Here is a 25680-nt window from a genome sequence, read left to right on the forward strand (position 1 = left end):
TTTTCGACTGTCATGTCGAATGTGCTGTACAGTGTCCATTTCGTCACTCCAAATGACTTGGAGAAGTGCGCTTGACTTTGTATTCAAGTAACAGGCGAAGTCGTTCGGTACCTAGTGACAAGTGAGCAATGAACAAATTTTTATTGGCTGCCAAGGGTAAGTATATCTATTTGCTGAAGTAAGCATTCCGACCGTGGGAGCCAAATTCACTGCTGTCGCTGTTCGTTCCGCATCGTCGGAGCCAGCATAGAGCCCATTTTCTCCTTTGACCGTCATGTCGCTCGGCATTTTAAGAGCTCCAGGTGAATATATGTGTGCTTCCATAACTAAACGTAATTCATGAGTCTCTTATGCAGTTATCAGTGCCTATAAGGCAGCAGCACTCAGACCCGCTCTCGCGGTTTATGGTATGTTCCATCAATCAATTCCTCACGAGCCCTTTCTTTAGCCTTTTCTATAAAGCTGCTCGCTCCGTGCACACGTCGAAGTCCGCGCGAGGGCCCGAAACTACACCCACTTCGGTCTCCTCTGCTTCTGAGCCGATCACCACATTAGCCATGCACGGCTCAAATCAACTTAGCCTTGAGCAACCCCAGAATAAGGCTGGTGAGTATACCTCATGCACTTCCCGCTGAGTAGGCTTAATTGGATTTTAGAATACGTCCTATCAACATTAGACAAAGTTGTCAACTGGGCACGCCAGGGTTCGATATGGCCCATGACTTTCGGTCTTGCATGTTGTGCTGTCGAAATGATGCACATGGCTGCTGCTCGCTATGACCAAGATCGTCTCGGTGTCGTTTTCCGTGCCTCTCCGCGTCAATCTGATGTTATGATTGTCGCGGGTACGCTCACAAACAAAATGGCTCCCGCACTTCGTAAAGTCTATGACCAAATGCCCGAGCCAAGATGGGTTGTGTCCATGGGATCTTGCGCAAATGGCGGTGGCTACTACCACTACTCATACGCTGTTGTTCGTGGCTGTGATCGTAAGCATTCTTTCATTCTGGTCCAACGGCGGCCCAGTTAACATCTGACTCATAGGGATTGTACCCGTGGATATCTATGTCCCTGGGTGCCCACCAACTGCTGAAGCATTACTTTATGGTATGTTGCAACTTCAGCGTAAAATGAGAAGAAACAGGAAGAGTGTGCTTTGGTGAATTGTACTCTTATTTGTCAAGCATTATGCTAATGGCTGCATTCCAGGTACCGCAAATGATCTGCACGAGCCTGGCTTGGCGACAGCGTACATAAACTAGCATTTCCGTTGACATGTTTCGTATATCACTTACGGCTGGCGTGCATCATTTCCTTTCCTTGTCCACATTCTTGTGAAGGAGACCCAGTAATATGCAGGTCCCATGTGTCACCTCCAGCGCAGTTCACTTCGTGCAAGGAAGTCAGAGTATCAACTCGTGATAAACGTAAGCCAAAGTACCGCGCTTTGTTTTTCCCTTTCTGGAGCGAGAAATACCATCTCTTCATCACCCGGGAAGAATTTGAGCACGTCGTTCAGTTTCTATTTCGGATGCAGGTTATATCGGTCATACTCCTCAGGGGCGACATCCACGACTGTGATATTTGCATGGGGTGCACAACTGCGATCAAGCCTTTGCGTGTGCGCAAGTGCGCAACTGTGCAACTGTGGTTGATCTACTCACTCCATCCCACCTCACCTCATTGGCTGCCTGATGCATCCTGGTTGGGAAACGGCGCCACTGTGACGGTGTCATGGCCAACACGAAGTGCTCCTCACCCCTTAATAAATGTGACTTCTCTCGCCTGCATAATTGAAAAGGCGCGCCGCACTATGCTAGCAGCATGCTACGATTGCAAATTGTTAGCATTATGTGTTTAAACGTTTACTTATCGCACTCAGCCCGTCAGATAACAGATCTCCCACCCCATTATCAGGCGCTCGTCAGCAAGTTTTTCCCTATCGATCAATACATCATCGATCGAAATTGATAGGCTCAGATCAGTGATCAGCAGGTGCTACTGGTGGGTGGTATCCGCAGCCTAAATTATGTGGGTGTATTCTCAAACCCGTGCTAACTTACCTCCATTAGTGACTATCATATATCTGCCGCAGCATGCACCTTTTGCACACTACAACCAAAAAACTAGAGGAATTTGTAAATCCTCCAGACTATGCGATCCTCTCGCATCGGTGGCGCGAGGAAGAAGTCCTATTCGCAGATATCCATCAGGAGCATGCGAAAGGCATGAAAGGCTATGCCAAAGTAGAGGGATGCTGTGAACAGGCGCGGCGTGATGGGTATCAGTACGTCTGGATTGATACCTGCTGCATCGACAAAAACAGCAGCGCAGCGCTTGCAGAAGCGATCAACTCCATGTTTGCGTGGTATGAAGATGCCCAGGTGTGCTACGTCTACCTAGACGATGTTACCGACAACGGGGACCTGGACACTGAGTCCGCATTTGCGAAAAGCGAGTGGTTCACCAGGGGATGGACTTTGCAAGAGCTCATCGCGCCCACGAGCTTATTCTTCTTCGACAGCCGGTGGAGGGAGATTGGGAGTAAGAGCAGCTTAGCTGGGCTTCTCTCGTCCATCACGAGAGTGCATGCCAACGTATTGACTCGCGTAAACGCCGGTTCAGACAAGTTGGTCGCGACTAGAGAATCCTTCAGCGTCGCAACCAAGATGTCGTGGGCTGCTGGGAGGAAGACAACTAGACCAGAAGATAGAGCCTACTCCCTCATGGGAATATTCAAGGTCCACATGCCTGTCATCTACGGAGAGGGGGAGAAAAAAGCTTTCTTTAGACTGCAACTGGAGATCATTCGTACTTCGCATGACCAGAGCATTTTTGCATGGTGTAGTCCTGGCGTAGGTGGTTACAAAACAGGGACTTGGCCCTTCGCCCCATACCCTGATTACTTTGCCAAGTCAGGCAATATTGAAGACGTGCCCTCCAACCAATGGATACGTTACAGTCTAAAATTCATCAGCCTAGATGCCCCCAGGCTTGACTTTGCCGCCACCAACGACGGCTTGTATATAAGCCTTCCCTTACGACCTCTCGTTGATGAAACGGACGAGTTCATTGCTCTCCTGAGCTGTCGACGTCGCGTAAATGACGGAGAGTACCACAACATCGGCATTCGATTACGGCGCTCTGTGGGCAATGCCGAACGTTACGAAAGGATAGATTATCACACCCTCGAAGACATCGTCGACACTTGCAAGGAATTCAAAGTCAAACGAATACACATTTCGTTCCCGTTACCATCGGATTCAATTCATGATATATCATTCTTTAACACCTCAACGTCGCTCTTCATTCGACACGTTGGGGTAGAAGAGCACGGTTTCTCCGTGATCAATATGGAGACGGCTCCCTCATGTAACCTCCAGATGCAAGATAGTAGTTTTGTCCTGCTGACGAGAAGACCGACACCATCACCACAACCCCCAAAAGAAGATCTCAAATGTCCACATCATCTACCCTGGACTGCGGATTCTTCATGGTTAGCGTCGTTCACCTACCACAACTCAACGACGAAAGAACAGTTCGTCGTTACTATGGGGGTATGTTGGGTACGAGATGGGGGCCCGTGGCTCCGAATCACCTCAGAGAAGCCTCCTGCTAACCAACTCAGTCGGCTCAAGATCGACTGGACTTCTTACCTGCTCAAAGCAGGCAAGAAAGTGACAGCGTCCGTGAAGAACGGTGGCCATGCTTCTGCCGGAAAGAAGCGCTCGATAATGTTTGACCGGTATTCAGTCAACATCACAGTCTATGGTGATCTATGACTCGAAACCGGGGGGAGGTTTGGAATGGTCGGTAAGATACAGTCACTCGTGCGAATCTCAGCACTGGTAACGAACGGGTGATGGGTTGTGAAGCGGTGCATCTAAGATCACCCTTGAGGGTGGTTTTTAGTATGCGGGTCCTTAGACCTCATGTGCTCGCGTAGAAGATTCTTATGGATTGCTACGTACTTATAGTTAGGAGGCTAGTAGTTGTATGTGATCCGATTAGCCCAAACGTGGTAAGCACCACAGTAGCAGTGGTATTAGGCAGCTCGTTACCAGGAGCGAAGTTAGCTTCAGATGAAAATTTCGATTTGCGACGAAGCTTGCTGCTCGCAAGGCGAAATGCAACAAATCATTTCTTTGATGTGAAATTGCAAAATCTGTCGGTCGATACGACTATACCAGTTGGTCTGGATATTCACCAGTATAAAGTAAAACACTGCAAAATTACAGATTGAGTATGGTGTCCTTCATACGAGAACACAGGCTACACAGCGCAGGGGAAATATATTTCTATCGTGCGTGGTGTAATGGGGTGATAGAGGGAAAAACGTCTCAGGAATTAAACTGTGATGCACAGCCGTTAGCTTACGGAGAGGCGCACAGCGAGCAAGACACGAACAGCGGTCAGATACGATTCGGCTACCGTGCGTGCGCGCGCATTGAGGCTGAGTTTCATCTCGCTTATTTCCCTGTCTACTTCCTCCATAAATCTAGTTACCGGGGATGAGAGAACGGTGTAGAAGCATTCGGATGCCACGCACTGTATGATGAAATCGACGACCTTGTGTTTCAACATGGTCTCTGAATGGACATTCGTAATAAGGAACGATATGTCGTATCCCTGTGCAAGAATTAGAGCACGATGACCGCTCGTGTTCGAGCAGTTCACTCACGAGGACGGGCTTCCTGCGCAGCACTACAAAACTCTCCGCTCTCTGCATCAAGAATCGCGTGAACTTGTGACATAAGATACGCTCTATTTCATCAGCCTGCTTAATCTTAATACTCATGCGTATCGAGTTCACAGATGGCTCGATCAAGACGCGTTCGTTCTCATTGCGTGATATAGTCAGTGGGTTCAGGAGAACCTCCTTGGAGCCCCTGCAACCGATCGCCATGAGTACACGCCATGATGACACGAGACATACGGTTATACCTAACTTCTACTTCTGGTTTGTTGTGTCGTTCAACGACCTAGGCCATTGTGAGCTCGTAAATGTGTCAGACAGCATGTTATCATGATTACTTGTGACGAAAAGTTCTCGAGCGTCAGAGCCGCTGTTAAAGTTGACTTGACAGCTGAGAGATACGGCCTGAGCGTGTTCGACTACGGTCAAGGGTCTCGTCAGTAGGCATCGGCCATATATTCTGATAATCGACCTACCATTGGGTCTTAAAGCTTGAGAGAATCTAGAGAATGCGGAGTCTGAATCGATGTACAAGTACATAATGACCAATTCGGAAAGAGCGCGTCTTTTTCAGGAAACGCGTCCTGGTCAAAATTTTTGAGCTTTGTCTCGTCTTAAACACAACCACTACCACTAATGACTGCCGTCGCTGTTTGGCAAGTTTGCTTGCGTTTTAACCTTTGCTATATCTCATTTTTTTTGCAGGAGTATCTTGTTGACGCCAGGCCAAAAGGAGACAATCGTCCCTCAGGCAGACCTGCAGATCAAGAACGCCGCTCTTGGAGAAAAATTATCTGATGAGTCTGGCAGAACGACCGTCAAGTTAACCTACGTAAATCCTGCAAAATTTGATGACGAAGATGAACTCGACGAAGAGTCTCCAGAAGATGAGATCACCGCTGTTCTCTGTTCGCTAACTGCTGGCAAGGTCAGTGGCTTGACACGTCCTGCTTCATTTTAGTACGTGACTAACGTGTCATTTTTGCATAGATTGAGCAGTCAGCATGCGACCTCATCCTTGAGAGCGATGAGGAGTATACCTTTGAGCTCATTGGAAAAAAGTAAGAGTATTCAAGCTATTATTGGCCAATACAATTCATGCGTATCCCTCATTCAGCACCGTCTACCTCTATGGAAACTACATTGGTAAGCCTCAAGTTGCCTCGTACCTATCAGACCTCAATAATAAGTGTCGCAATATAGACCAGAATACAAACCAACCACCTTACGATTCTGACATGGACTCTGACATGAGTGACGAGGGGGCCTACAACCTGGATGATGTCAGCTCAGACGTTGAGGTACATCCTGATGAGCTTCAAGGTCTCGAGGATGATTCTGAGTGAGTGCACCACCGTCAGTCCTTCCAGGTCATATATTTAACTGTGCTAGTCGCTTCGAGGAATTGCCTGAGGACGAACCAAAGGCAGAAGACCCCAAGCCGACGAAACGTCCTCGTGATGACGCTATGGACACTGACGCGCAACCTGCTGAGAAGGTCTCCAAAAAAAAGAAAGCAAAGAAGCAGAAGGGTGAAGATGGGAAGGCAATCCCTGTTGCCGTTGAGGAAAAGGCAGCCGAGCCCAAGGGCGAGAAAGAAGAAGAGAAAAAAGCCGACAAAAAGGAGAAGAAAAAGCAAAAGGCTGCTGAGGAGAAGAAGGGTGGGGCCTCCAAGGAACTCGCTGGCGGGGTTAAGATTCGGGACGTAAAAATCGGCGATGGCAAGACCGCCAAGAATGGCGCCAAAGTTTCTATGCGTTACATCGGAAAATTGCAGAACGGAAAGATCTTTGATCAAAACACCAAGAGCAAACCCGTAAGCAGGCATTAGGTTTCTTACTTGTCGAGCACGTATTCACTGTGCTACAGTTCAGCTTCAAGCTTGGAGCAAGCGAGGTAATCAAAGGTTAGCTGCTCTGGTTCATGGCCTTGTCTTCATCATTAACGTCGTGTCAGGTTGGGACGTCGGAGTTGCTGGCATGCAGATTGGTGGGGAGCGTGAGATTATTGTACCACCAGCAATGGGTTATGGCGCACGGAAGATGTCTGACATCCCTGCCAACTCCACTCTGATATTTGGTGAGTAGTTCCGCTATGCGATGAAGGTCCGGTGACTGATTAAAACGTAGAGGTGAAATGTCTGGAGATCAAGTAAAACTGTTGCACATTCTAATACATGGTAGTATACTTGTGGTTGGTACCTGGTGACATCTGTTAACCGCGGTTATGACTTGCACTGCTTTGCGATTCACTGATCCGAACACAAACTCATCATTCTGCAGCACGACGGTATTGCCTCCCCAAGACCAACGCCAATTGGGAAACTGACTTGGAACTTCACCCGTCACCCTAAGCCCATGTCAGTGGCACCCACAAATGGGTTTGTACGATGGAGATAAAGAACGCAAATGCATATCCGCATTCTCCTGGCGGTTTCTGGTTCCGTCCCGCTGTATCAGGCACAACCCGAGGAGACCGGGCACCTGGGGCAACCGGGCGCAATCCCGGGTCGTGGGATACCGGTATGATATAATGTTACGAAATACATCGCCTACCGAGATGCGCTGGATAACCTCCGAAGTAGCACAGCTACGTTAATCTGCACAAAAAATACGCGAACACCGCAAGATCTGGACTCGCTAGGATGACGATCTTCAATGCTGCATATCGCACGTCCAAAGCCACAAATAGCCCAGACAATTGCCGATGCGCTTGAGCTCCAACGCTTCGGTTATAACTGACTCAATTTTGAAGCCCGACATGCTTCCTAGCCACCCTGGCTGAGAGGACTGGAATGACGACGCGGCTAGTGATTGAGGCCTACGGGTGTTGACGTGATTTGGAACGCTCATGCCGCATGCGCTTAATAGGTTGTGTTGAGATAGACATCAAACTAGCTTGCAGTTTCCCAAAGCGCTGTGTCTCCTGGAGTGGTACATGTGATCCGTGTCACTGGGAGATGTCGAGTGCGCAGAGATCTGCGACGTAAATATCTCGATCATGATCAGATGACCTGTTCCTCGGACTCCTCACAGTACTGTGCATAATTGGTGTACAGCACTGCATATTTATGTCTGCTGGGCGGGTAATGACACTGAACGCTGCGGACAGTCTGTACAAGCAATAATTCCTTGGACGATCGAGTTGTGTCGACGCAAGTGGCAGGAAGTTTTCGAATCACATGTTGGCGGTGGCAGAATTACAATTCCAGGGGGTGATATAATTAATGCAGAGACTGTTGTTTATAGAACGGTCTCACGGCGTGAGTGGAGGCTGCATAGAGGGCGTGTGGGCGATTACCAGAAACCACTCCTGCCAAGTCGTTCAGCGGACGGAAGCCGCGAGGCTTTGGGCGAACTGAAACCTTTTCAAACGCGGGATAGAGAAAGGGTTGGCGATAACAGTTACCGTCGTCACCGATCAGCGCCCGAATTTTCCTCTTTCATTACCACCGTCGAGTGATACAATTTGACATAAGCTTCGGGTAATCCTGCCGTTCAAGTGGTAATTTCTCAGCTGTGGCAGCAATCACGAAAGGGAGCAATTACTTTACTGTGACCCTCGCGATGGCCATGAGACTCCTGCGCACAACGCCGATATAGTGTTTGAAGAACGCCCGGAATATTAATGCTTCCGTGTGGTCAAACAACATGGGAGGCAAAATAATATTATGAGATGATAAATGGCATGTTTGTCGTACAGGAATCACCTTTGAAAGCGGGTAGCTGATCAGTGTCCGCCAGTAGTACAAGATTAGTTGGCTCTGGACTCCGAAGCAAACCATGTAGATCATCGCTGGAGCACATGATTGTTGTCAAGATCCCTTTTTTCAAAAATGAGGCTTGTTGAAGCGATGAGTGGTGACCAGGGTACGGAATTCTTGCCACATATTTGGAGATAGATTAGAATGCGATCAGGGTCGATATGGAATGTGTAGTGTCAGGATACCACCGGCGGTGGTTGGAATGGCAGAACCCCCAAAACTCATGCACCTGGCAGCCAAGGCCCAAGTTATTGGAGTGATACAATCGATGGCGGAAAGGACCTATGGGAAAGATCTCAGATAAGAAAGAAAAAAAGATGTCGACTGTCGGACTGGGCTCTGTTTTGTTGGCTAAATTCGAAAAAGTCCTTAAACTAGCCCAAAGAAACTCACACAATTTCACAGAAGGAGAAAGGAGACTGCCTGATCTTGCAACAGGTTACAGCATGTTGGACACGTTCCAATGCAGGCTAAGAATTCCGAGAAGATGGTTATCATACGTGCCGGATGAGCGACCTCGCACATGACTGGGCAACAGTGAAGATTCGAGATGATGATCGCGGAGTAAGCTATAACTTGATCAAAAATTGTAAGCACTCAAGTCTCAAACGTCACAAGCCTCGAGGTCCTTTGGACTCTCACCGTTTGTGATTCATTTGTTCATCAAATCGATTCATGATAACCTGATCGAATCCACTTCCCCGTGCTTCGACAAGTGGAGATGTCATTCCCCTGCGCAAGCCAGGCCACAATAGGCCACAATCAGCGGTCTATAAATTAGCCACAAGTTCGAGACAGAGTGAGCTGTACCCTCTTGCCCAACCTTACTGTTTCATCTTCCATATGTGTCTAGGATCTATACTTTGGATCCCTCCATCGACGAGTCCCTTCTTCGCTGTTACAAGATGGAACGATTAGTGTGGCCTCCCTCCCGCTGCGTCCGCACCCTCAGCCTTGGCCAAGGCCAGAACTCGGGAGACCCACCCTGCGTGTGTTACATGCACTTCTTGCGATGCATATATGTGCTCGTCCATGGTCAGGGGCGCTTCTTTCCCATCTGTACTGCAGGCATATGCCCCGTATACAAAGGATACTGCCCTAGTACATACCATGGGAATGGAAGATGCCCAGGACCATGGTACAGTGGATAGCAGCATCGTCACAGTGATCGTATCGGCCACGTGAACCATCCTAATGGGCTACGGACGCTCGCAGCACATCGTGCATGTATCAGTTGTGCTCCGCGTTATGGCGACGACAAGTTTTCCTACAACTAGTAAGACGAATTACCGATTAGCGAGCGGCAGTTCAGCGTAATTAGAAGGTGCATAACTCTGCCCATACTTTCAAACGAGCTGATAGCACAGCAGGGTTCAGGTTCAGGTTTCATCGATTGTTCCGATAGTACGATATCTGGTGCCAGTTGCAATTGGGTGCCACATTCAAATGAAGCCATGAAATTAATGATCCGTGACGGACTTGGTTAAGAAAGTTCCCAGTTTACTTCAATGTGCTGCCGTCAGCAGCCGCCGGGAAAACTGATGCATCACAACAGAACAGAGTATTCTGTACGGTACTACCAGCCCAATATCTTTGCTCTGTCCAAGTCATTCGCACCTAGAACATGATCATATCTATCTGAAATGGATGGCGACTCAATGATAGAGAGAGGGAAGGAGAGGACAAGATTGCCTGGGAAACGACGTGAGCAAAGGTGAGAAGGTTCTGTACGTCGGCTCTAGTACTAATACTAGTAGCAGGCATCCTTTAACTTGAAGGACGATCACTCCAGCTTTGACCGATGCCGCATTGTCTACAAGGTGTGCGGACCAAGGGCTGTTCCGGGCTGTTACCTTTGACTGTGCAATAGTCATTGGGCGGCAGAATTCAATACTTTTAATGTTTTTCCCCCAATTTTACACCAACCATACATTTCATGCATTCTCCTGTCGCAAACGCTTTGGCGGTTCTGACTGCCATCTGTCACGACGCACCAACCTTCATGCACATGGCTTCAAGGTATCCCAAGCGAACACAACATACTGGAAGGAACATGTATTTCAGTTCATTCAACTAACGTAACACTCACCCAGATCGGCATCTGTGCAGGGACACGCACTTGCAGTTGAAAAACACTCAGAAGGCTATTGATGATACATAACTCCCCTGCCATTATAAGCATATCGGAGTAAAAGTCCTAAATCTCAGAGGTGTTAGCGGTGCGTTGAGCCATCATCGATGTCGATAAGTCACGGATCTCGCTACACATGGACGACAAGTTCGACATGGTAGTCGCCGATTGTGTATGGCAAAAGCCCTGGCGGCGATGATAGCTGCTGACTGACAGTCCCGAAGGGGACGAGATGGTCAGTAACCCTCTGCATAGTGCTGAAATTGCATATTTCTTGCCAAATCATCTGTTCTCCTACCTCCTGGCAGTCACTGATAAGGAAGACAGACCACAGAAACCCAGCAACTCCGCGGCTGGAATCCCGCACGATTAAATAAGTCCGCTGTCGCGGAGACAGTGAGTTCTGACCGCATTCCCTTCCAAAGCTGCCCCAAGTACCAAACTTAGTCGGTGATACTCGGACAGGGTTTGTTGCCCCAATGTCTACTAGTTCAGGAATAGCTGCTTCACCTCCTCGTGTACAGGTTATTCCCGGGGATTTAAACCAGAACTGGTAATCGTTGCGACCAGAGCTAACTTCGTATTCAGATAGATTGATTTACTACATGTGAATCTGGGATAATCCCGGATGGATACAAATGCGTATGCATAGAACTAACATAATTGTGCATCGGAATGCTAGATCCACAAGGGACTCTTCCTCCTTTCGTGCACTCGACTGAGTGCAAGGAAACCGTGAGGCATATATCTCACGATTTCTCCATGCGTATATGCCTCGTACATATTGTAAGTTGTATTCCGTACTTGATATCCCGGACCAAAGAACTTGAGAAGGGCCTAAAGAAAGTAAACATGTCACGAATTAGCTTCCAAGTCTCTCAAACAGACAATTCACCCCACCCTGACTCCACGACTCCTTATCAATATCTGCTTGGGCGTAGGGCGACCCTACGGGAGTAGTGTCAGACACATAGATGGCTCAAAGGACGCCACTGCTCATCAATTTGCTCTTGTCTGTAAATCGAATGTTGCTTGTGGTTGGATGGACGAATCAATTTGCAGTGTTCGGGAGCACAAACTCGTGGAAGCATCGCGGGGCTTCTGAGGTCAGCAGTCCAGGCTACCCACGATCGCATGCTACGAGCCATCAGGAAGACAAAGAAGGGTCCCTGTAGAAGCGCACTTATACGCTTTCTTTGGCATGTTCGAGACAGTCAAAAACAAATTGCCGATATGGGGGATAAAAATTAGAGATCGGTGGCCTAAAAGACATCGGAGGTCGAGTAAGAGCTTCGGGGTTTCTGCGTAAATGTGATAATACTCCGCGAGCACGCAAAAACACAAAACAGAAACAAATACCTTCCAGGTCGAGTCGAGTCGAGAATAGATGCTAGAAGACCAGTGCTGCCTTGAAACTAAACATGGGAGGCGTCCACCACGGGAGCAAAGACTCCATTTCCGTCGACTTCCAGGCCATCTCCAAGGCCTGGTGCAAAGTTTGCACTCGTGTTACGCAGGGTCAAAGTACAACGCTCCATCACCAAGTGCACGAGTCGGCAGACTTCTGGAGGACACGGAGGAAGGCGACCTCCGGTGATAATTTACGAATGGATCAATCACTGCGGAACCCACGCGGATAAGGAGAACGCAGCACATTTCACGTTGCTTACCCCTACAAGATAAGTGACCACTGCTCTAAATAGTGGCAGTCGAGACCCAGCATCCCTTCTGATCGGAAATCACGTTCGAATGGATCGTCGCTTCGTTTAGTGCTGTACATTGTTCTCCGGGAGGGGAGCTAACACCCCGAAATTGTGATTGCACGGCATCTTTGGAGCCATTCAATTTGTGAGATGATAGAAGACACGAGCATTCCTACCCTCTTTCGTTCGGTGTCATGGAGCAGAGGGATATTTCCGGGGTGCATGCACATGAGTATGCCCGTGAGTGATGGGCTTAGATTGGATGAAACTTACTCATATAAAAGCAGGAGCCCCCCATCTTCTTGTATGTCGCAACCCACTCTTTGGCGAAGTGATATCCTGTGCTATGGTCAGACTCCCTTCCCTCCCATATGTATTCTTGTGCTTAAGCCTCTTTCTTTATGGCTGCAGCTAATTTTACATACCATGGGAATGGAAGGGGGTTTGGACCAGTGTCCAGGGATCCATCACCAGCCCTGCTTCCAATATCTTCTACAAAATCGAGTTACGTGGAAGACACTGATTATGATTACGCACAGCATAGATTATATTCGGATGATTGTCTGTATGAATCGACCATGCAACGCGGTGGTTGTATTTGACTGGGAGAGCTGCGCTCAGAAGAATGGGGCAGTAAAGCTTTGGCAAATGTGTATGAAAAGTGGTGCGTCTGCGCTACATTGCGCCGCTTCGAGCATGCGGGGTCTTTTGCAGTAAGTTAAGTTTTTGAGTTTCTATCAGCGAGACAGCATCACGTATTGTTTGATTAAAGGTACCATACCTGGTCTACTGAAATGCGCCACATGTTCTCAAGATCATATGTCAGCAAATTGCTTCCCGCCTACTACGGGGTGCGTATCCTTCCAAGTCTTGCAGAAGTTGTTGTCGGTGGTAGAGGGGTATTGGATTTGCATTCTAGATTTACCATGTCTCGCACGCTAGCTTGTCCAATTCATCGACCAGAGTCGTCTTTGTATCTGAATCCTTGAACGCGGCTCGCTTCAGCACTGCTACTCCACCCAGTTTGGAGTCGGTCGACGGGTACCGGATCAAGGTCCGAACACGATGGTCCTTCGATCGATTAACAAGAAAGTCGGGTCCGACTAGTGACTCATGCGCGCTTGAAGAGCACTGAGCTGCGGTCAATGACAAAAGACGATGGGAAATCATGGTGCTTTGGTTTGTAAAATCAATGATCTACTGCATCACGTCATGAATTTGTTGGTCATCCCGGTAAAGTCTTGACAGCCTGAATGGGAAACCTAATAGAGCCATCCATCCGCGCTACATGGGCTAGAGCTGGCTTGAAGAAAAGTATGTATCGCTCGAAAACAGAACAGACCAAAGTCTTCAAGTTGATGCGGGCTGACGGTCAGTCTTGCGAGATATTTGGGCTTTTTCAACTAACTGGTCTGTAGCAGAAACACTACGGCAGTGTGAGATGCGCGTACGTGCACGAGCATCAGGAAATTCAACATGTCATAATGCGCGATCATCGACATCCGCGATAGATTAGAAATGTCTCCGTGAACCGTATGATATTGAACTTGCTCAAAATTGTCATCAAATGTTATTCAGAAAAATTAACCACGAGGCGCGGAACCGCAATTCGATCAAGGATCTTGAAGAACCAGATACCCTTACCCTCACAATACCATTCAAGAAACCATCCAATTCAATACAGTCTTTTGGTCGCAATGAAGATTAACATTTTGGGGTACTATTAAGACCTCGAGGATATACAACGAGAAGCCTGGATCGGAGACTTCATATGAAGACGGAATTAAGTATTATCAGACACTGAACAGCCATGAACTGCTGCTATTGCACGAGTATGGGTGGCTATGCAGGTTTCGAGTGCCCCACAGGTTTCTTGAGCGCTCTCACGTTGATGGTGCAGAGTAAGCTGGCTGGATATCAAGGTACACGGCCAAAGTTGTACCAACATATTGCGCATGCACCGACTATCTTGACTGCATGCCCGGGGACGAAAAGAGCCTAAGAGGCTCCAAGGTGAGCGCGTCCCATACCATCGCTGTCCCGCTTACAGAGCCTATGGAAAGAACGACCAAGTTCCAAGCAAGCGCAGTCACGGCACTATCTTCGTGAGCCTCAAATCGATCGTCCTATGTTTCGCGCACTGCCGCATCACTCAAAAACAGCGACTCCAAAAGAGTGACAATCGTTGAGAGCAAACTCCGCGACCGCTCTCGCGGAGTCGCCATTCCAAAAACACATCGCCTGATTAGTAGCCCCAAAACTTCTTAAAAAGCATTGATTCAATCAGTATTAAGTACAAAGGCAACACTGTGACAAAGATATGGGAGATCCCTGGAAGATGCGGTTTGAGATAGTCCGGCGGCCCATCAGGCCCACCGTCCTGGAACTACGGGGTGTGATGACGAAAGTCCCCCATCAACCGCAATGTTCTGTCCATTGACATAACTCGATTCATCTTTGTCAGGGTATAGATCAGATCTGAATCGCTTTTAACGGAGGGACGTGTTCTTACCCGACGCCAAAAACAAGCTCATGTGAGCAATTTCTGCAAGACGTGATAAACTGAGTGCACATGGTCACAGCACGAGGTACATACCTTGAGCGACGCCAAAGCGGCCCATCGGGTTTAATTGACCAATCTTGCTCTCCCTGCCTCGTTGGCGAGCAGAATAGAACATGTCCTTGGTCATATTGGTCTCGATCAGGCCCGGGCAGATTGTGTTCACGCGAATGTCAGTCTTCTGAAGTTGATATACGCTTGTCTTCGCGATCGAGTTCACGCTGTGATCCGAAATGAGTTTCTCCGCTGACAACAATGATCGAAACATTACGCCGCTTTACTTGCGCTATCTGATCGTAGGGTCAGCCACAGCAGGTCGAGCATGGGAAGGAGCAGAACTCACAGTCTATGGTCCCTGCCCCGGACCGTAGCCCTGCCACTGTGATGTTTGGTTAGAAACATATGTAGTAATGCGAAGGGGATGAAGAAACGTACCAGATGCAGTCAAAATGATACTTCCTCCACTAATATCTTTCCCTCTCGACGAATTAGTCCTCATCATCGCGTCGGAACCGTACTTGACGGCAAGGAAGCAGCTGTATTTCCGGTTAAACCAAATATTATGAAAAATGACACGGCGAACTGACGACAATGCATTGACTCGCATGCTTTCCATGAAACCTTCTGCGGTCGAATCGGAAAGCGTCTTATCACTTGCGAAACCAGCCTTTCGGGCGTATTTGAGTGCAAGACCAGGTTTCGTCTATTGAATCTGACACATACGTTGGCAAAGAATACGTCCAATCGACCCTCATCTTGTAATGCTTGTTCACAGACAGCTGCTATGGCGGTCTCATTTGCTGCGTCGGCTTGAGTGGTGGTCACCTGTGATACATTTAATCATTAGACGCAAGGAATATCAGGGTCTCACCTTCACGTCCGGATATGAGTTCTCAATCGTCGACTTGAGTTCAGGAAGGTTCTCTTGTGAGAAATCAAGCAAGTATAGATGAGTCGCTCCTGCGAATATCAATATAGAAATTGTGACGGGTGCTGCTTCCAGAAGGTGATAGTCCACGGACCTTCATGTGCGAACAAGAGCGCAGAAGCACGGCTGGTGCAAATTACAGGTCAATTTCATTGCATAAATCAACGACTGAGTATTTACCCTATGCCATGCAACGATCCAACACCAGTAATAACACAAGTTTTACCTTTGAGTCGCTGCCCGCGCGGAGAGTTCGAGAGGTGCGATTGAATTTGCTTAATGCGGACAAGAGTACGCTGATGATGTTCTTCTGCGCTAGGCTGCCTCCCTTGAGCAGCGTTCGAATAAGGCATGTCGAGTTAGGTGAGAAGTACTTGCTAGATAAGTTCGCTCTTCAAAGCTTCATATACTAACTTTGGCGCGCGTTTCACCGAGCTCTTATTGTAACCGAAAACCACTAACAATATTCATGGGAACTGCAATTAGATTCTGAGAAGGCGAAGACAAAATACGCAGAAATTTCGGTATAGACAAATAAAATCGGACGCACAACGCATCTAAGTAAAAGGGTCAAGGTATACGGCTCTGAAAAACATCCACCAATATCACTACGCTCGGTCAAACTAGTTTACTCTTGTCCGATGAACATCAACCAGTGACGCAGTCAAGGGAGACTATGGGTGTCTAAGGCTGCTGATCGCGATACACGGTATTATAGTAGTTGGGGCAGTGGGACCAGACACCCTCTTGAGGTGGGAGGTAGCTAGGGTCCCGGTAGACATCTCTACGTGGTGGCGCGTAATCTGCAGCATTTTGTCCCGTCATCTCCTGATGAAAAGGCTGATATTCGCCCTCCGGTCCATAAGTGGGATGTATTGGAGATGAGCCGAAGGAATTAGTTGATGAAGAACTTCCTCCAGACAATGGAGAATCTTGATGATCCGCTGTATCCGGAGTCCTGAAATTGTAGTACGCGGCGGGATAACCAGGGACTTGCGGTGAACCGTCGCCACCACTCGTGGTGCGAGGGCGTTTAAAAGCGGTGGAGTGAGGATACACGGAGGTATCAGAGGGCAGCTGGTCACCAACTTCATCAGACACCCAACTAGGGCATTCGTTGGTAGATGAAATAGGTGTAGTCTGCGACACTGGTGTCTGTGGAGGCTCCTGTCGCCCTGTCGGTATCATTCTCTGGGAAGGATTGAAGGTCAAAGCGGGGGTTTCCGGGATCACTTGCCTCCTGCGCTTGCGCGGAGGTGGAGAAGGCTTCTTCTCCCGATCTGAAAAAGACAGGGGTTTCTGCGTGAACAACGGCTTTAGCTCCTTCTGATTTTAGACGTTAGCCTTCGTCGAAGAAAACGATGTACAGCGATGAGACGTACTGATTCTGGACGAATTGCGGTCGGCTGAAGAGCATGACTTCCCGGAGGAGTGGATGAAGGTGATGAATCCGAAGACGACGAAGCCTTTTGAGCGCGCTGCATGTCCTATCGAATAGAGAAGAGAAACTCTATGAACAAGAAGCTCAGCTGTAAGACCTGCAGCTGGCTGAAGGTTTTAGTTTTCTGAGAAAGATGCATTTTCAGCTGAGGATATATATCAGTTCGTTTGGTGGAGCATCATGATCAGTATTAAGACTTAGCCACGTTTGCTGATAAAAACGCGACTGCCTTGTGCCCCTGCGTAGCGCAAAAACAATGAGCGCAAGCTTGAGCGAAATGAGTTGTGCGGTTCATTGAACAAATTTCAAGGCAAAGATAGTTTGGTACTCCGCTATCCGTCGGAGGCTCGTTTACCAACTTCCAAATCTGCTTGACTTTACTGGGTTCGCGTAATTCTATTGCTCTTTCCATCATGTCCTCCTCGATAGAATTGATCAATCCAAAGGCAGAGAGCGTCAGACGCGCTGCTGCCTTGCAGGTAAGTCGCGTGTCCTGGTTTTCGCTGTTCCAATTTCATGCATCGCTTTACTAGGTCAACACCAATGGCGCGATGGGTCTTGCTAACGTAGTGAAGGGTAATCTCGGTAAGGATTAGTATCACTTCTTGAGCGACCGTTCTGTTCCGATCGGATACCATTTCAGGTCCAAGAGGTACTCTAAAAATGCTTGTGGACGGCTCTGGTCAGATCAAAATGACCAAGGATGGTAAAGTGTTGCTATCCGAGATGCAAATACAAAACCCGACAGCCGCTATGATCGCTCGAACTGCGGTCGCTCAAGATGATCAAGTTGGTGACGGAACTACTTCAGTAGTTCTACTGGTTGGAGAGTTGCTGAAGCAAGCCGATCGTTACATATCTGAAGGCGTACATCCAACCGTCATAGGGGAAGGATTCGATCTCGCGAAGAAAGAGGCTTTAGTGGTTGGTTTCCGCATCTGCATGTATCTACACTCCTGATGGACGCGTCTAGTTCCTTGACACGTTCAAGCTGCCATCCAAATTGGATAGGCCAACTCTGATCAACGTCGCACACACTTCGCTTGCCACCAAGCTGCATGCCTCGTTAGCGAAGCAACTCGCTGCAGATGTGGTAGATGCTGTGCTCACCATCAGGCCACCAGCACCCCCCAAAGGCACGCCTTTCATGTAAACAAAAGGGTCCTCTTGCTAAATTCTCATACAGAAGCAAAAGATCAGTATCGCGACCCAATAGATCTGCACATGGTGGAAATTATGAAGATGCAACACCGCACAGCGTCAGAAACTCAGCTTGTGCGTGGTTTGGTCATGGATCACGGTGCCAGGCATCCGGACATGCCCAAACGCGTCGAGAATGCATTCATTCTAACATTGAACGTCAGCTTAGAGTACGAAAAGACGTACGTTCTTCAGCACTGCATTTCAACTCTAAACTCACAAAAGCTTAGAGAGGTTAATTCTGGCTTCTTCTATTCGTCTGCCGAGCAACGTGAAAAGCTCATTGAATCTGAGCGGCGTTTCGTAGACGCCAAAGTGAAGAAGATCGTAGAACTTAAGAATCTCGTGTGCGATCAAGCTGTTGGCGGCAGCGAAAAGCCCAAAAACTTTGTCGTTATCAATCAAAAAGGCATTGATCCACTTAGTCTCGATATTCTTGCAAAGAATGGCATTTTCGCTTTGCGTCGTGCTAAGCGACGTAATATGGAACGGTAATGTCTTCAGCGCTGCGCAAAAGATATTACTCTGATTGCGGTCGTATCTTAGCCTGCAGCTCATTTGCGGAGGTGTTGCGCAAAATTCCGTAGACGATCTAACCCCAGATATTCTCGGCTGGGCGGGTCTAGTTTATGAGCACACTCTAGGCGAAGAGAAGTACACTTTCGTGGAAGAGGTTAAGGAACCCAAGAGTGTCACGCTCCTTGTCAAGGGTCCAAATGCGCACACGATCCAACAAATTCAGGATGCTTTACGGGACGGTCTTCGTGCCGTCAAAAATGCACTCGAGGACGAGGTTGTCATTCCCGGTGCGGGAGCCTTCGAGGTTGCATGCGCAGGTCATTTGAGTGGTCCTGTAAAGAAAGCTGCCAAAGGCCGCGTTAAAATGGGCGTGCAAGCGTATGCAGACGCATTATTGATCATTCCAAAGACTCTTGCGCAAAACGGAGGCTTTGACGTCCAGGATGTGGTGGTGGCACTGCAGGTTCGCGATATCATTCCGTTTGTATTTAATTTGCTTACATTGATCGAAATAGGACGAACAAGCGGAGGGAAATACGGTTGGTATCGATTTACAATCAGGGGAGCCGTTTGATCCGACTGTGGAAGGCATCTGGGATAACTACAGGGTGAAGAGGCAGATGTTACATTCATGGTAAGTCGATATACTTTTCCATCAGAAGAATGGCTGCTGAGACCGAAATCTTAGTTCTGTGATCGCAGTGAACCTCCTTTCTACAGACGAAATCTTGCGGGCGGGCCGGAGTTCATTGAAGCCAGATGGGCAGTCGTGAAGAAGTGCTGTGAATTGTGGGTACAACGTGCCTTACTGTACCGTTAGAATACGCACTCGATATGTGGTGGCAGAGAATGGCATTTGTATGAGGCGTATGGACGAGAATTACAAAATGCTACTGTAGTTGATACAAGTAACGAGCTAACCAATTTCGGGGGTGGACGGGACCACATAATTTAGTTTAATATTAAGTTTAACAGTGTCCGCACAACCCAGACTCCGCCCTAGCAATTAGTGAAGCTGTTGTTGAGTGAGAGCAGTCAGACTCCCAACCTGCATCAATGAAACGAGTGGGAGAGGATGGTTCGTCGTCGGCGTGAAATGAAGCGGATTTGCGTAAATAATGAGACATGGGTGTTCCACGAGCGTTCTTCCAGGGTACTGGGGCAGGAAGTTTAGCCGTATATGTGACACGGAGATGAGAGAATTGCTCCTCATTTACAACGCCGGTATGAGCCTCCTTGCTTTCAGAAAGAAGCCCTTCGACAACTCGATCGTCGTCAGAATTGGCCGAGTCAACTGTACCATCATCCGGAAAAGAAGTGCGGCGGTGCACATCTAAGATCGGAAACTGCTCGCCCAGCTGTAAATTGTTCATGTGCAATTCTAAGTATAAGAAGTAGATGTACGTACGTCGTCAAATGATGGTGTGTAGGACCCGGCACGAGGAATTGCACCACCTTCTATATACATATTCTCCGACATGGACGAAACGCGAGCGCTTGATCGTGAACCAACAGTGGGAATCGCATGCAGTCCATCTACGCTAGAAACTTTCGTGGAACTGTCTTCTCCACAGAAGGAAGCCTTTGGGTTCAGCCGCTCGCTGCGGCGAGTCCCTGGACCAGAGTCAAGGGGCAACTTGGATATTGAGGACCAACGACGTCTGGCAAAATTGACTGGAGATGGCCGGAAGGTTAGAACGCTATTGTGCACAGGCCCTCGCCAACTAGCTCGCTGGGCTAATTTTTCCGCGACTGTATGCTCAAGCTGCGACGGACCAGCTATAGGTAACGGCGTCTGATCATCAGGTGTGACAGGACCAACACTGTCACTTTCCAGCGTTGGAAGAGAGGGACCACTGTCCTCTTCATCCTGGGACATATCATCAGGGCATGGTGCCCACTTCCGGCGAGCGTAATTTGTCGGGTTGGGATGATATAGAAGACTACTACCCACCCCTTTGAATTTATAAGCCGAGGGCCCGGAGGGTACAGAAGGGCTGTAATCCAATACTTCATCATTTCCCCCGAATGGACTGGGGAGCTGTCGGGGCTTCTTCGTTAGCGGTGCCGAGCCTTCAGGTGGGAATGATGCCGCTCGTTTGCCAGTACGAAGGGTCTCTGGATCATTCGCTTGATCCCAGTCTTGTGAGTCTGCTTCTTCGTCGTCCATCTCATCTTCTTCATGCCTGCCAGCGAGCCACTGCGTGACCTTAATATTTCTGCGGAAAAGCCTTTCTGTGCGTGTCAGGTTCTGAAAATGACCAAACTTCTTTCGGACAAATCTTCCGTTTGTCGTAGATTTCTTGCCAAAACGGCCGTTAGAGTCTCGAGGTTGTGATTGCACCGCCAAAGCCTTTGGCCTGGTATGACTGCGTGATGAAGAAGGGGAATGATCGCTATTTTTGATGCTTGATGGAGGAGCAGAAAGCTTGATCACGGGTGCAGACGGAGTCAATGGAGGCTTAGGAGGTGAGGAAGGCTGAGATCGGAGTGACACCTCAGGAACAGGATATTTACGGGGTCGACCTCTTTTCCGTTTCGGTAGCTCTTCTTCAGGAAGAGGGTACTTGCGTGGCCGCCCCCTTTTTCTCTTCGGTAGCCCGAAAAGCTCCTTTGCCTTGACTAACATCCCTCCGCGAGGTCCGTCATCAACTTTGCGCTTCTTCAGAGGCCGCTCGACGACGGGAGGCACATGTTTGCGTTCCACAGCAGGGGTAGTCTTCTGAGGAGGGCGCCGCGAGGAGCTGGCTTCGACGTCATCGCGAGATGGAGCAATAACAGCTTGACTTGGAAGGCGAGCTGGCCATGGCTGACCATATATGGCGGCGTGACGCATACATCTGGTGCAAAAGAACCCCATCAGCACAAATAAACCATAGGATATCAGCAGAATCACCTTGGACACTCTTGTTTTTGTTTGGACTTCTTGCCTTTCCGCGGGGAGTCCAAATTCAGGCCCCAGACCACTTTGGAATCCACGGAAATCACAGGCAAGACATTCAAGCACGTCACGCACGTTGGCAGCGGACGTCCATCTGAACCACGAGGAATCTCGCGCTTCGGGGGCCCAATCAGATCTAACTTTTCCCCGACTGCGGAAGGGCGCGCTCGGAGAACTCTTGCCTCAGACTCTTCCTTGACTTGAGTCTTGTCCGCCTCCCTTCCTTTGCTCCTACTAGGCGTGATAGACACGCTATCCCGAAGATTTTGACTCCTGAGGCGAGACGAGAGATTGTGCAAAGTATCATGGGGGGCGGGAGTAGAATATTTGCTGGACGATTCCCGTGTCTGTCGTCGAGTGGAAATGACGGGCTTTTCCTGCGCTTTCCCTTTATTGGAAGATGCTGATCCTTCGGCGCTCAACGATGTCATACGTGATGGCTGAACATCCGGATTAGGCGTGGCAACTATTGCATCATTGGCCGGCAAGAGAGAAGCTTCCCCACCTAGCTCCATATCCACTTCATCTTCCCCAGAAGCATCAGGGGCGTTCGCAAGTGGTTTTTCGCCCTCCTTATCGTCGTCGTCGCTCTCCTCAGAGTCAGAATCTTCCTCTTGAATGATGGCGTAAACGCCACGTCGCGTCCTACGCTCGTTGACATCAGCAACTGTCACGGCATCCACCTCAGCGTCGTCTTCCGATGCTTCGGCATCTTGTTCACCGCCCGAATCAACATCGCCATCGAAATGATCCGGAGCGTAGCCTCCCCTGCCGTTCTTCTCGCAAGTTTCACAGAGGCAGTGTCGATTCCTGCCTCCAACTGTGGCGTATGTGAGCCATGGAGACTGACCGAATAACGGATACGCACAATAACCATCGCCGTAATGCGCAGTAATCTCTTCGCCCACGGAGATAGCCCGAAGAGTGCGAAATGTGATATACTTACCTTCGCGAAAAAGCTCGCAATTGTTATCACAATCATGCTGCATAAGTCAATATCAATGTGAATAACCAAACAGAAGTAAAAAGGCATAGACCGTCACAACTTACGTTCACGAATCGGGCGGGCCCCAAAAATAGATGGTTCTTCTTCATTTGACGTGAATGGATGACACTAAAGTCCCTCCTGATATCGATATTTCTCAGGTCGGTGCGCTTGAGTTCTTTGTCTTCCTCCTTCGAAAGATGTGCCATTGATCCCTTCAGCTCAATAATTACCACTCCAGGGGCTAAGGAGCGCGTAGCGAGGATGCATAACTCTGACTTTCCTGTCCTGTGAGAGTATCTAGACGTGTGAGCAATTTCTATGCACCCTGCAGGGTTGTAGAGCTCAAAGTATCGCGAGGCGTGTCTGTGGTAAAATGGAGTTTCAGGAGCAAGACATTGATACGAAACCTGATTGCACACACGTGGCGAAAGCATTAATCTGCTTCTGCGTGTAGGGCTTGAGGTAGTAACGAACAGAAGGCAGACTAAAGAATGATCGTCCCTGAATGTCTGGTAAACATATACAACACAGAAATTAGACGAACGCGAGGAGGTCGTCTACGGCTTGTCGGACAGCATTCTGAGCACCAAGCTTACTTGCAACCAACTACGACACGATGATGTATGACACCATACGCGCGTCCAGGGAATAATTAGTTGCGTGCATACGAAGCGAGCTAAGGGTATACTCACGCGTCTAACGATTTGCATGAGATCCTCGGCATTGGTCTTTGGGAGTCTTCGAGATGGATCCATCTTATGAACGAGCAATGGGACTGTGCCTGTTCCAAGTTTCTCGACTAGCAGATGGCTAAGGAAGTCATCATCCTTGGAAAGGTCACCCATGTTCATGATTTTGGTAGGACGCCATATGAGAACTGTCCCTCTGGCTCGTGTGGAAGAGCCATTGGCGGTCGCAGTCGCGGACGCTGGCGCCATTGAACGGTAACCGAAAATTTACGCGTTCGGGACACAAAAAGAAAAAAAGCACAGACTGGACGAGGACAGCAATGACGCGAACGGAAGGGAAAAGGAACAAGGCGAAAGCACTGCAATTGCTGGCGCGATAATTACGGCACTAACCTCACTGTGATTATGTCAGCTTAAACCCACTTCTCGGGAACAATTTAATATGCTTTAGGTCAGAAGTTAGAACGTGGTTATCTTTCGAGAAGCATGTAGTGAGGACATGGATTGCGTTGATTGGACAGAGCATATGATAAGATGGCATGGTCGTCATACACTATAATACTAAAGATTTCCCATATTTTCGCCATGTCCTCGTGATCTTATGTATGCTCAGAGACAAATCAAGGGGTAAATCCCTAGGGAAATGAAGGAGATAGCATTTATGCGTTGTGCGCGTGCTTCTGTTTGCCTGACCGGAGCTTCCTGACGTAGAACTATTTATGAAGGTGAGTAAGCGATACATAATTCCTTCGAGCAGTAAGACAAACCTCTAGCTCCTTGCCCTCCAGAATGTAGCCGTCACTACGACCGGACTGTCCAGGTCTGCTTGAAATGCAAGCATAAAGACGGCCAGCAGCAAACTGAGACTCGAGAAGGGGGTCAATTTTAGCATCTGAGATGGGCAATGAATTATACAATGCGAAAGATAAAACGGCATTCTTACTCTGCTTCCTCTCCGCAATGATACGTTGAAGATGGTTAGATTTTTTTCCCTCCTCCGCGGTGGCAGTCTTTGCAGCAGCACCCTTCTTGCTGATGGGTTGGGCGTACTGTTATTTACATAAATTAGTAGGGTACAAGGGATGAACTTCTGGTAGGTACGCACGTGGGACTCATACCACTGCCTGAAAGGGGTAGCGTCGATCTGAATGATAGCGCCCTTCACCAAGGTATTGGTGCGGACGAGCTCATTGTTGGATGCGTTGTAAACCTAAATTGGGTATCAGTCATGCATGCAATTTGTATTATATTAAACTGTATGCGGTATCAAGGGTACTTACAACACTGATAAGCCTAGTCTTTCTTGTGACATGCTCAGATGCCCATGCGAAGTTACCTGTGTCAAGACGGAGGGCACGGTACTTGGTGTTACCACCACGGACGCGCACAGTGTGAACACGCTTGGCACCAAGCTTGGTGCTAGCAGGCTGACGACCGAGCTCGAATTTTCTCTTCTTGCGATAGTAGGCGCGCTGGGCACCGGTTGCCGAACGTTTGTGCCGGGACGAGCGAGAAATACCTGCATAAATAGTAGTTTGATATCATTAGCATAGGATAAAAACATATGTGTTAGTATATCGGAAGACCAGCACTAACCCATGTCGGATAGCCTTGAGGATGGGAGTCGTGTAGTCGAGTCGATGTTTTGATGATAGTACTGAAAATTAAGGTTTGCTTATTCGTACTCAGATCGGCAAATGCCGAACTTGAATTTGGCTTTGCTTACATCAAGTTTGTACGCTTTGTACTGCTACCAGCTACTAACACACCAGCAGTAGGTTGCTAGCCCACCATGCATTTGCGATTATGATACGGCATGTCTGGACATGAACTTCCCGTGGCGTTGATTCACCCCTCCAGCGCGAACGTGATGTGATCTCTGCCACCTTTTCTACAGGTCTGAATGGCACCATCAAATCGGAGGGCGTACTCCTAGATATTCCATCAGCAAGCCCGGTTAGCAGCCAGTCGCATAATCAGCTGGGTGCGTGCCATAATATATTAGACTGATCCGTGCATTTTAGTAGGCGTCGCTTATTTAACTCGGTGGGTCCTAGTAAATTCTTGTTCATCTGTATTGTTTGTCGTGAAACCGATTTGCTTATGACGTGTAAATACAAT

General features: G+C 48.5%; 11 protein-coding genes across 11 annotated transcripts; 5 read left to right on the top strand and 6 right to left on the bottom strand.

Annotated features, from left to right (window-relative positions):
• The first annotated feature begins 219 nt into the window (after positions 1-219).
• On the top strand, positions 220-1449 carry F5147DRAFT_665382 (ndufs7, NADH:ubiquinone oxidoreductase 20 kd subunit). Its single transcript, XM_041435101.1, has 6 exons — positions 220-302; positions 357-407; positions 463-606; positions 657-989; positions 1045-1159; positions 1210-1449. The coding sequence occupies exons 1-6, from the start codon at positions 275-277 to the stop codon at positions 1220-1222; spliced, it is 684 nt and encodes a 227-aa protein (XP_041299611.1). The 5' UTR covers positions 220-274; the 3' UTR covers positions 1223-1449.
• Positions 1450-2015: 566 nt separating this feature from the next.
• On the top strand, positions 2016-4012 carry F5147DRAFT_665383 (heterokaryon incompatibility protein-domain-containing protein). The gene has a single exon (XM_041435102.1). The coding sequence runs from the start codon at positions 2097-2099 to the stop codon at positions 3780-3782; it is 1686 nt and encodes a 561-aa protein (XP_041299612.1). The 5' UTR covers positions 2016-2096; the 3' UTR covers positions 3783-4012.
• Positions 4013-4160: 148 nt separating this feature from the next.
• On the bottom strand, positions 4161-5199 carry F5147DRAFT_665385 (uncharacterized protein). The gene is made up of 7 exons (XM_041435103.1): positions 5173-5199; positions 5035-5115; positions 4945-4982; positions 4682-4889; positions 4550-4629; positions 4408-4498; positions 4161-4352 (listed from the first exon to the last, which is right to left on the bottom strand). The coding sequence occupies exons 1-7, from the start codon at positions 5173-5175 to the stop codon at positions 4341-4343; spliced, it is 513 nt and encodes a 170-aa protein (XP_041299613.1). The 5' UTR covers positions 5176-5199; the 3' UTR covers positions 4161-4340.
• A 59-nt stretch (positions 5200-5258) lies between these two features.
• Positions 5259-7042, top strand: F5147DRAFT_602145 (uncharacterized protein). Its single transcript, XM_041432249.1, has 9 exons — positions 5259-5352; positions 5402-5624; positions 5687-5757; positions 5814-5842; positions 5900-6038; positions 6089-6512; positions 6566-6602; positions 6653-6775; positions 6826-7042. Exons 1-9 carry the CDS (start codon positions 5333-5335, stop codon positions 6849-6851), a joined length of 1092 nt encoding a protein of 363 aa, XP_041299614.1. The 5' UTR covers positions 5259-5332; the 3' UTR covers positions 6852-7042.
• Positions 7043-9073: 2031 nt separating this feature from the next.
• Positions 9074-9850, bottom strand: F5147DRAFT_665400 (uncharacterized protein). Its single transcript, XM_041435106.1, has 3 exons — positions 9830-9850; positions 9313-9783; positions 9074-9258 (listed from the first exon to the last, which is right to left on the bottom strand). Exon 2 carries the CDS (start codon positions 9647-9649, stop codon positions 9374-9376), a length of 276 nt encoding a protein of 91 aa, XP_041299615.1. The 5' UTR covers positions 9650-9783; positions 9830-9850; the 3' UTR covers positions 9074-9258; positions 9313-9373.
• A 2509-nt stretch (positions 9851-12359) lies between these two features.
• On the top strand, positions 12360-13414 carry F5147DRAFT_121994 (uncharacterized protein). The gene is made up of 4 exons (XM_041428134.1): positions 12360-12533; positions 12578-12642; positions 12705-13006; positions 13066-13414. The coding sequence occupies exons 1-4, from the start codon at positions 12488-12490 to the stop codon at positions 13280-13282; spliced, it is 630 nt and encodes a 209-aa protein (XP_041299616.1). The 5' UTR covers positions 12360-12487; the 3' UTR covers positions 13283-13414.
• Positions 13415-14554: 1140 nt separating this feature from the next.
• On the bottom strand, positions 14555-16196 carry F5147DRAFT_665417 (uncharacterized protein). The gene is made up of 11 exons (XM_041435107.1): positions 15962-16196; positions 15876-15907; positions 15725-15813; positions 15577-15678; positions 15441-15520; positions 15289-15389; positions 15197-15232; positions 15125-15143; positions 14890-15074; positions 14806-14838; positions 14555-14748 (listed from the first exon to the last, which is right to left on the bottom strand). Exons 1-11 carry the CDS (start codon positions 16132-16134, stop codon positions 14660-14662), a joined length of 939 nt encoding a protein of 312 aa, XP_041299617.1. The 5' UTR covers positions 16135-16196; the 3' UTR covers positions 14555-14659.
• A 53-nt stretch (positions 16197-16249) lies between these two features.
• F5147DRAFT_832434 (uncharacterized protein) lies at positions 16250-17536 on the bottom strand. Its single transcript, XM_041443813.1, has 2 exons — positions 17164-17536; positions 16250-17107 (listed from the first exon to the last, which is right to left on the bottom strand). The coding sequence occupies exons 1-2, from the start codon at positions 17263-17265 to the stop codon at positions 16466-16468; spliced, it is 744 nt and encodes a 247-aa protein (XP_041299618.1). The 5' UTR covers positions 17266-17536; the 3' UTR covers positions 16250-16465.
• Positions 17537-17567: 31 nt separating this feature from the next.
• On the top strand, positions 17568-19887 carry F5147DRAFT_122032 (chaperonin Cpn60/TCP-1 family). Its single transcript, XM_041428135.1, has 9 exons — positions 17568-17701; positions 17756-17807; positions 17866-18146; positions 18196-18358; positions 18409-18604; positions 18653-18913; positions 18969-19404; positions 19457-19575; positions 19630-19887. Exons 1-9 carry the CDS (start codon positions 17636-17638, stop codon positions 19712-19714), a joined length of 1659 nt encoding a protein of 552 aa, XP_041299619.1. The 5' UTR covers positions 17568-17635; the 3' UTR covers positions 19715-19887.
• Positions 19888-20300: 413 nt separating this feature from the next.
• Positions 20301-23892, bottom strand: F5147DRAFT_122046 (uncharacterized protein). Its single transcript, XM_041428136.1, has 7 exons — positions 23563-23892; positions 23415-23476; positions 23292-23354; positions 22933-23233; positions 22751-22865; positions 21838-22702; positions 20301-21781 (listed from the first exon to the last, which is right to left on the bottom strand). Exons 1-7 carry the CDS (start codon positions 23806-23808, stop codon positions 20323-20325), a joined length of 3111 nt encoding a protein of 1036 aa, XP_041299620.1. The 5' UTR covers positions 23809-23892; the 3' UTR covers positions 20301-20322.
• Positions 23893-24013: 121 nt separating this feature from the next.
• Positions 24014-25209, bottom strand: F5147DRAFT_665427 (ribosomal protein S8e/ribosomal biogenesis NSA2). The gene is made up of 6 exons (XM_041435108.1): positions 25156-25209; positions 24840-25078; positions 24665-24769; positions 24503-24608; positions 24327-24451; positions 24014-24272 (listed from the first exon to the last, which is right to left on the bottom strand). Exons 1-6 carry the CDS (start codon positions 25157-25159, stop codon positions 24219-24221), a joined length of 633 nt encoding a protein of 210 aa, XP_041299621.1. The 5' UTR covers positions 25160-25209; the 3' UTR covers positions 24014-24218.
• Positions 25210-25680: the final 471 nt, after the last annotated feature.

This window comes from Suillus discolor (genome assembly GCF_016758755.1).
Source record: "Suillus discolor strain FC423 chromosome Unknown F5147scaffold_2, whole genome shotgun sequence".
NCBI classification, from domain to species: domain Eukaryota; kingdom Fungi; phylum Basidiomycota; class Agaricomycetes; order Boletales; family Suillaceae; genus Suillus; species Suillus discolor.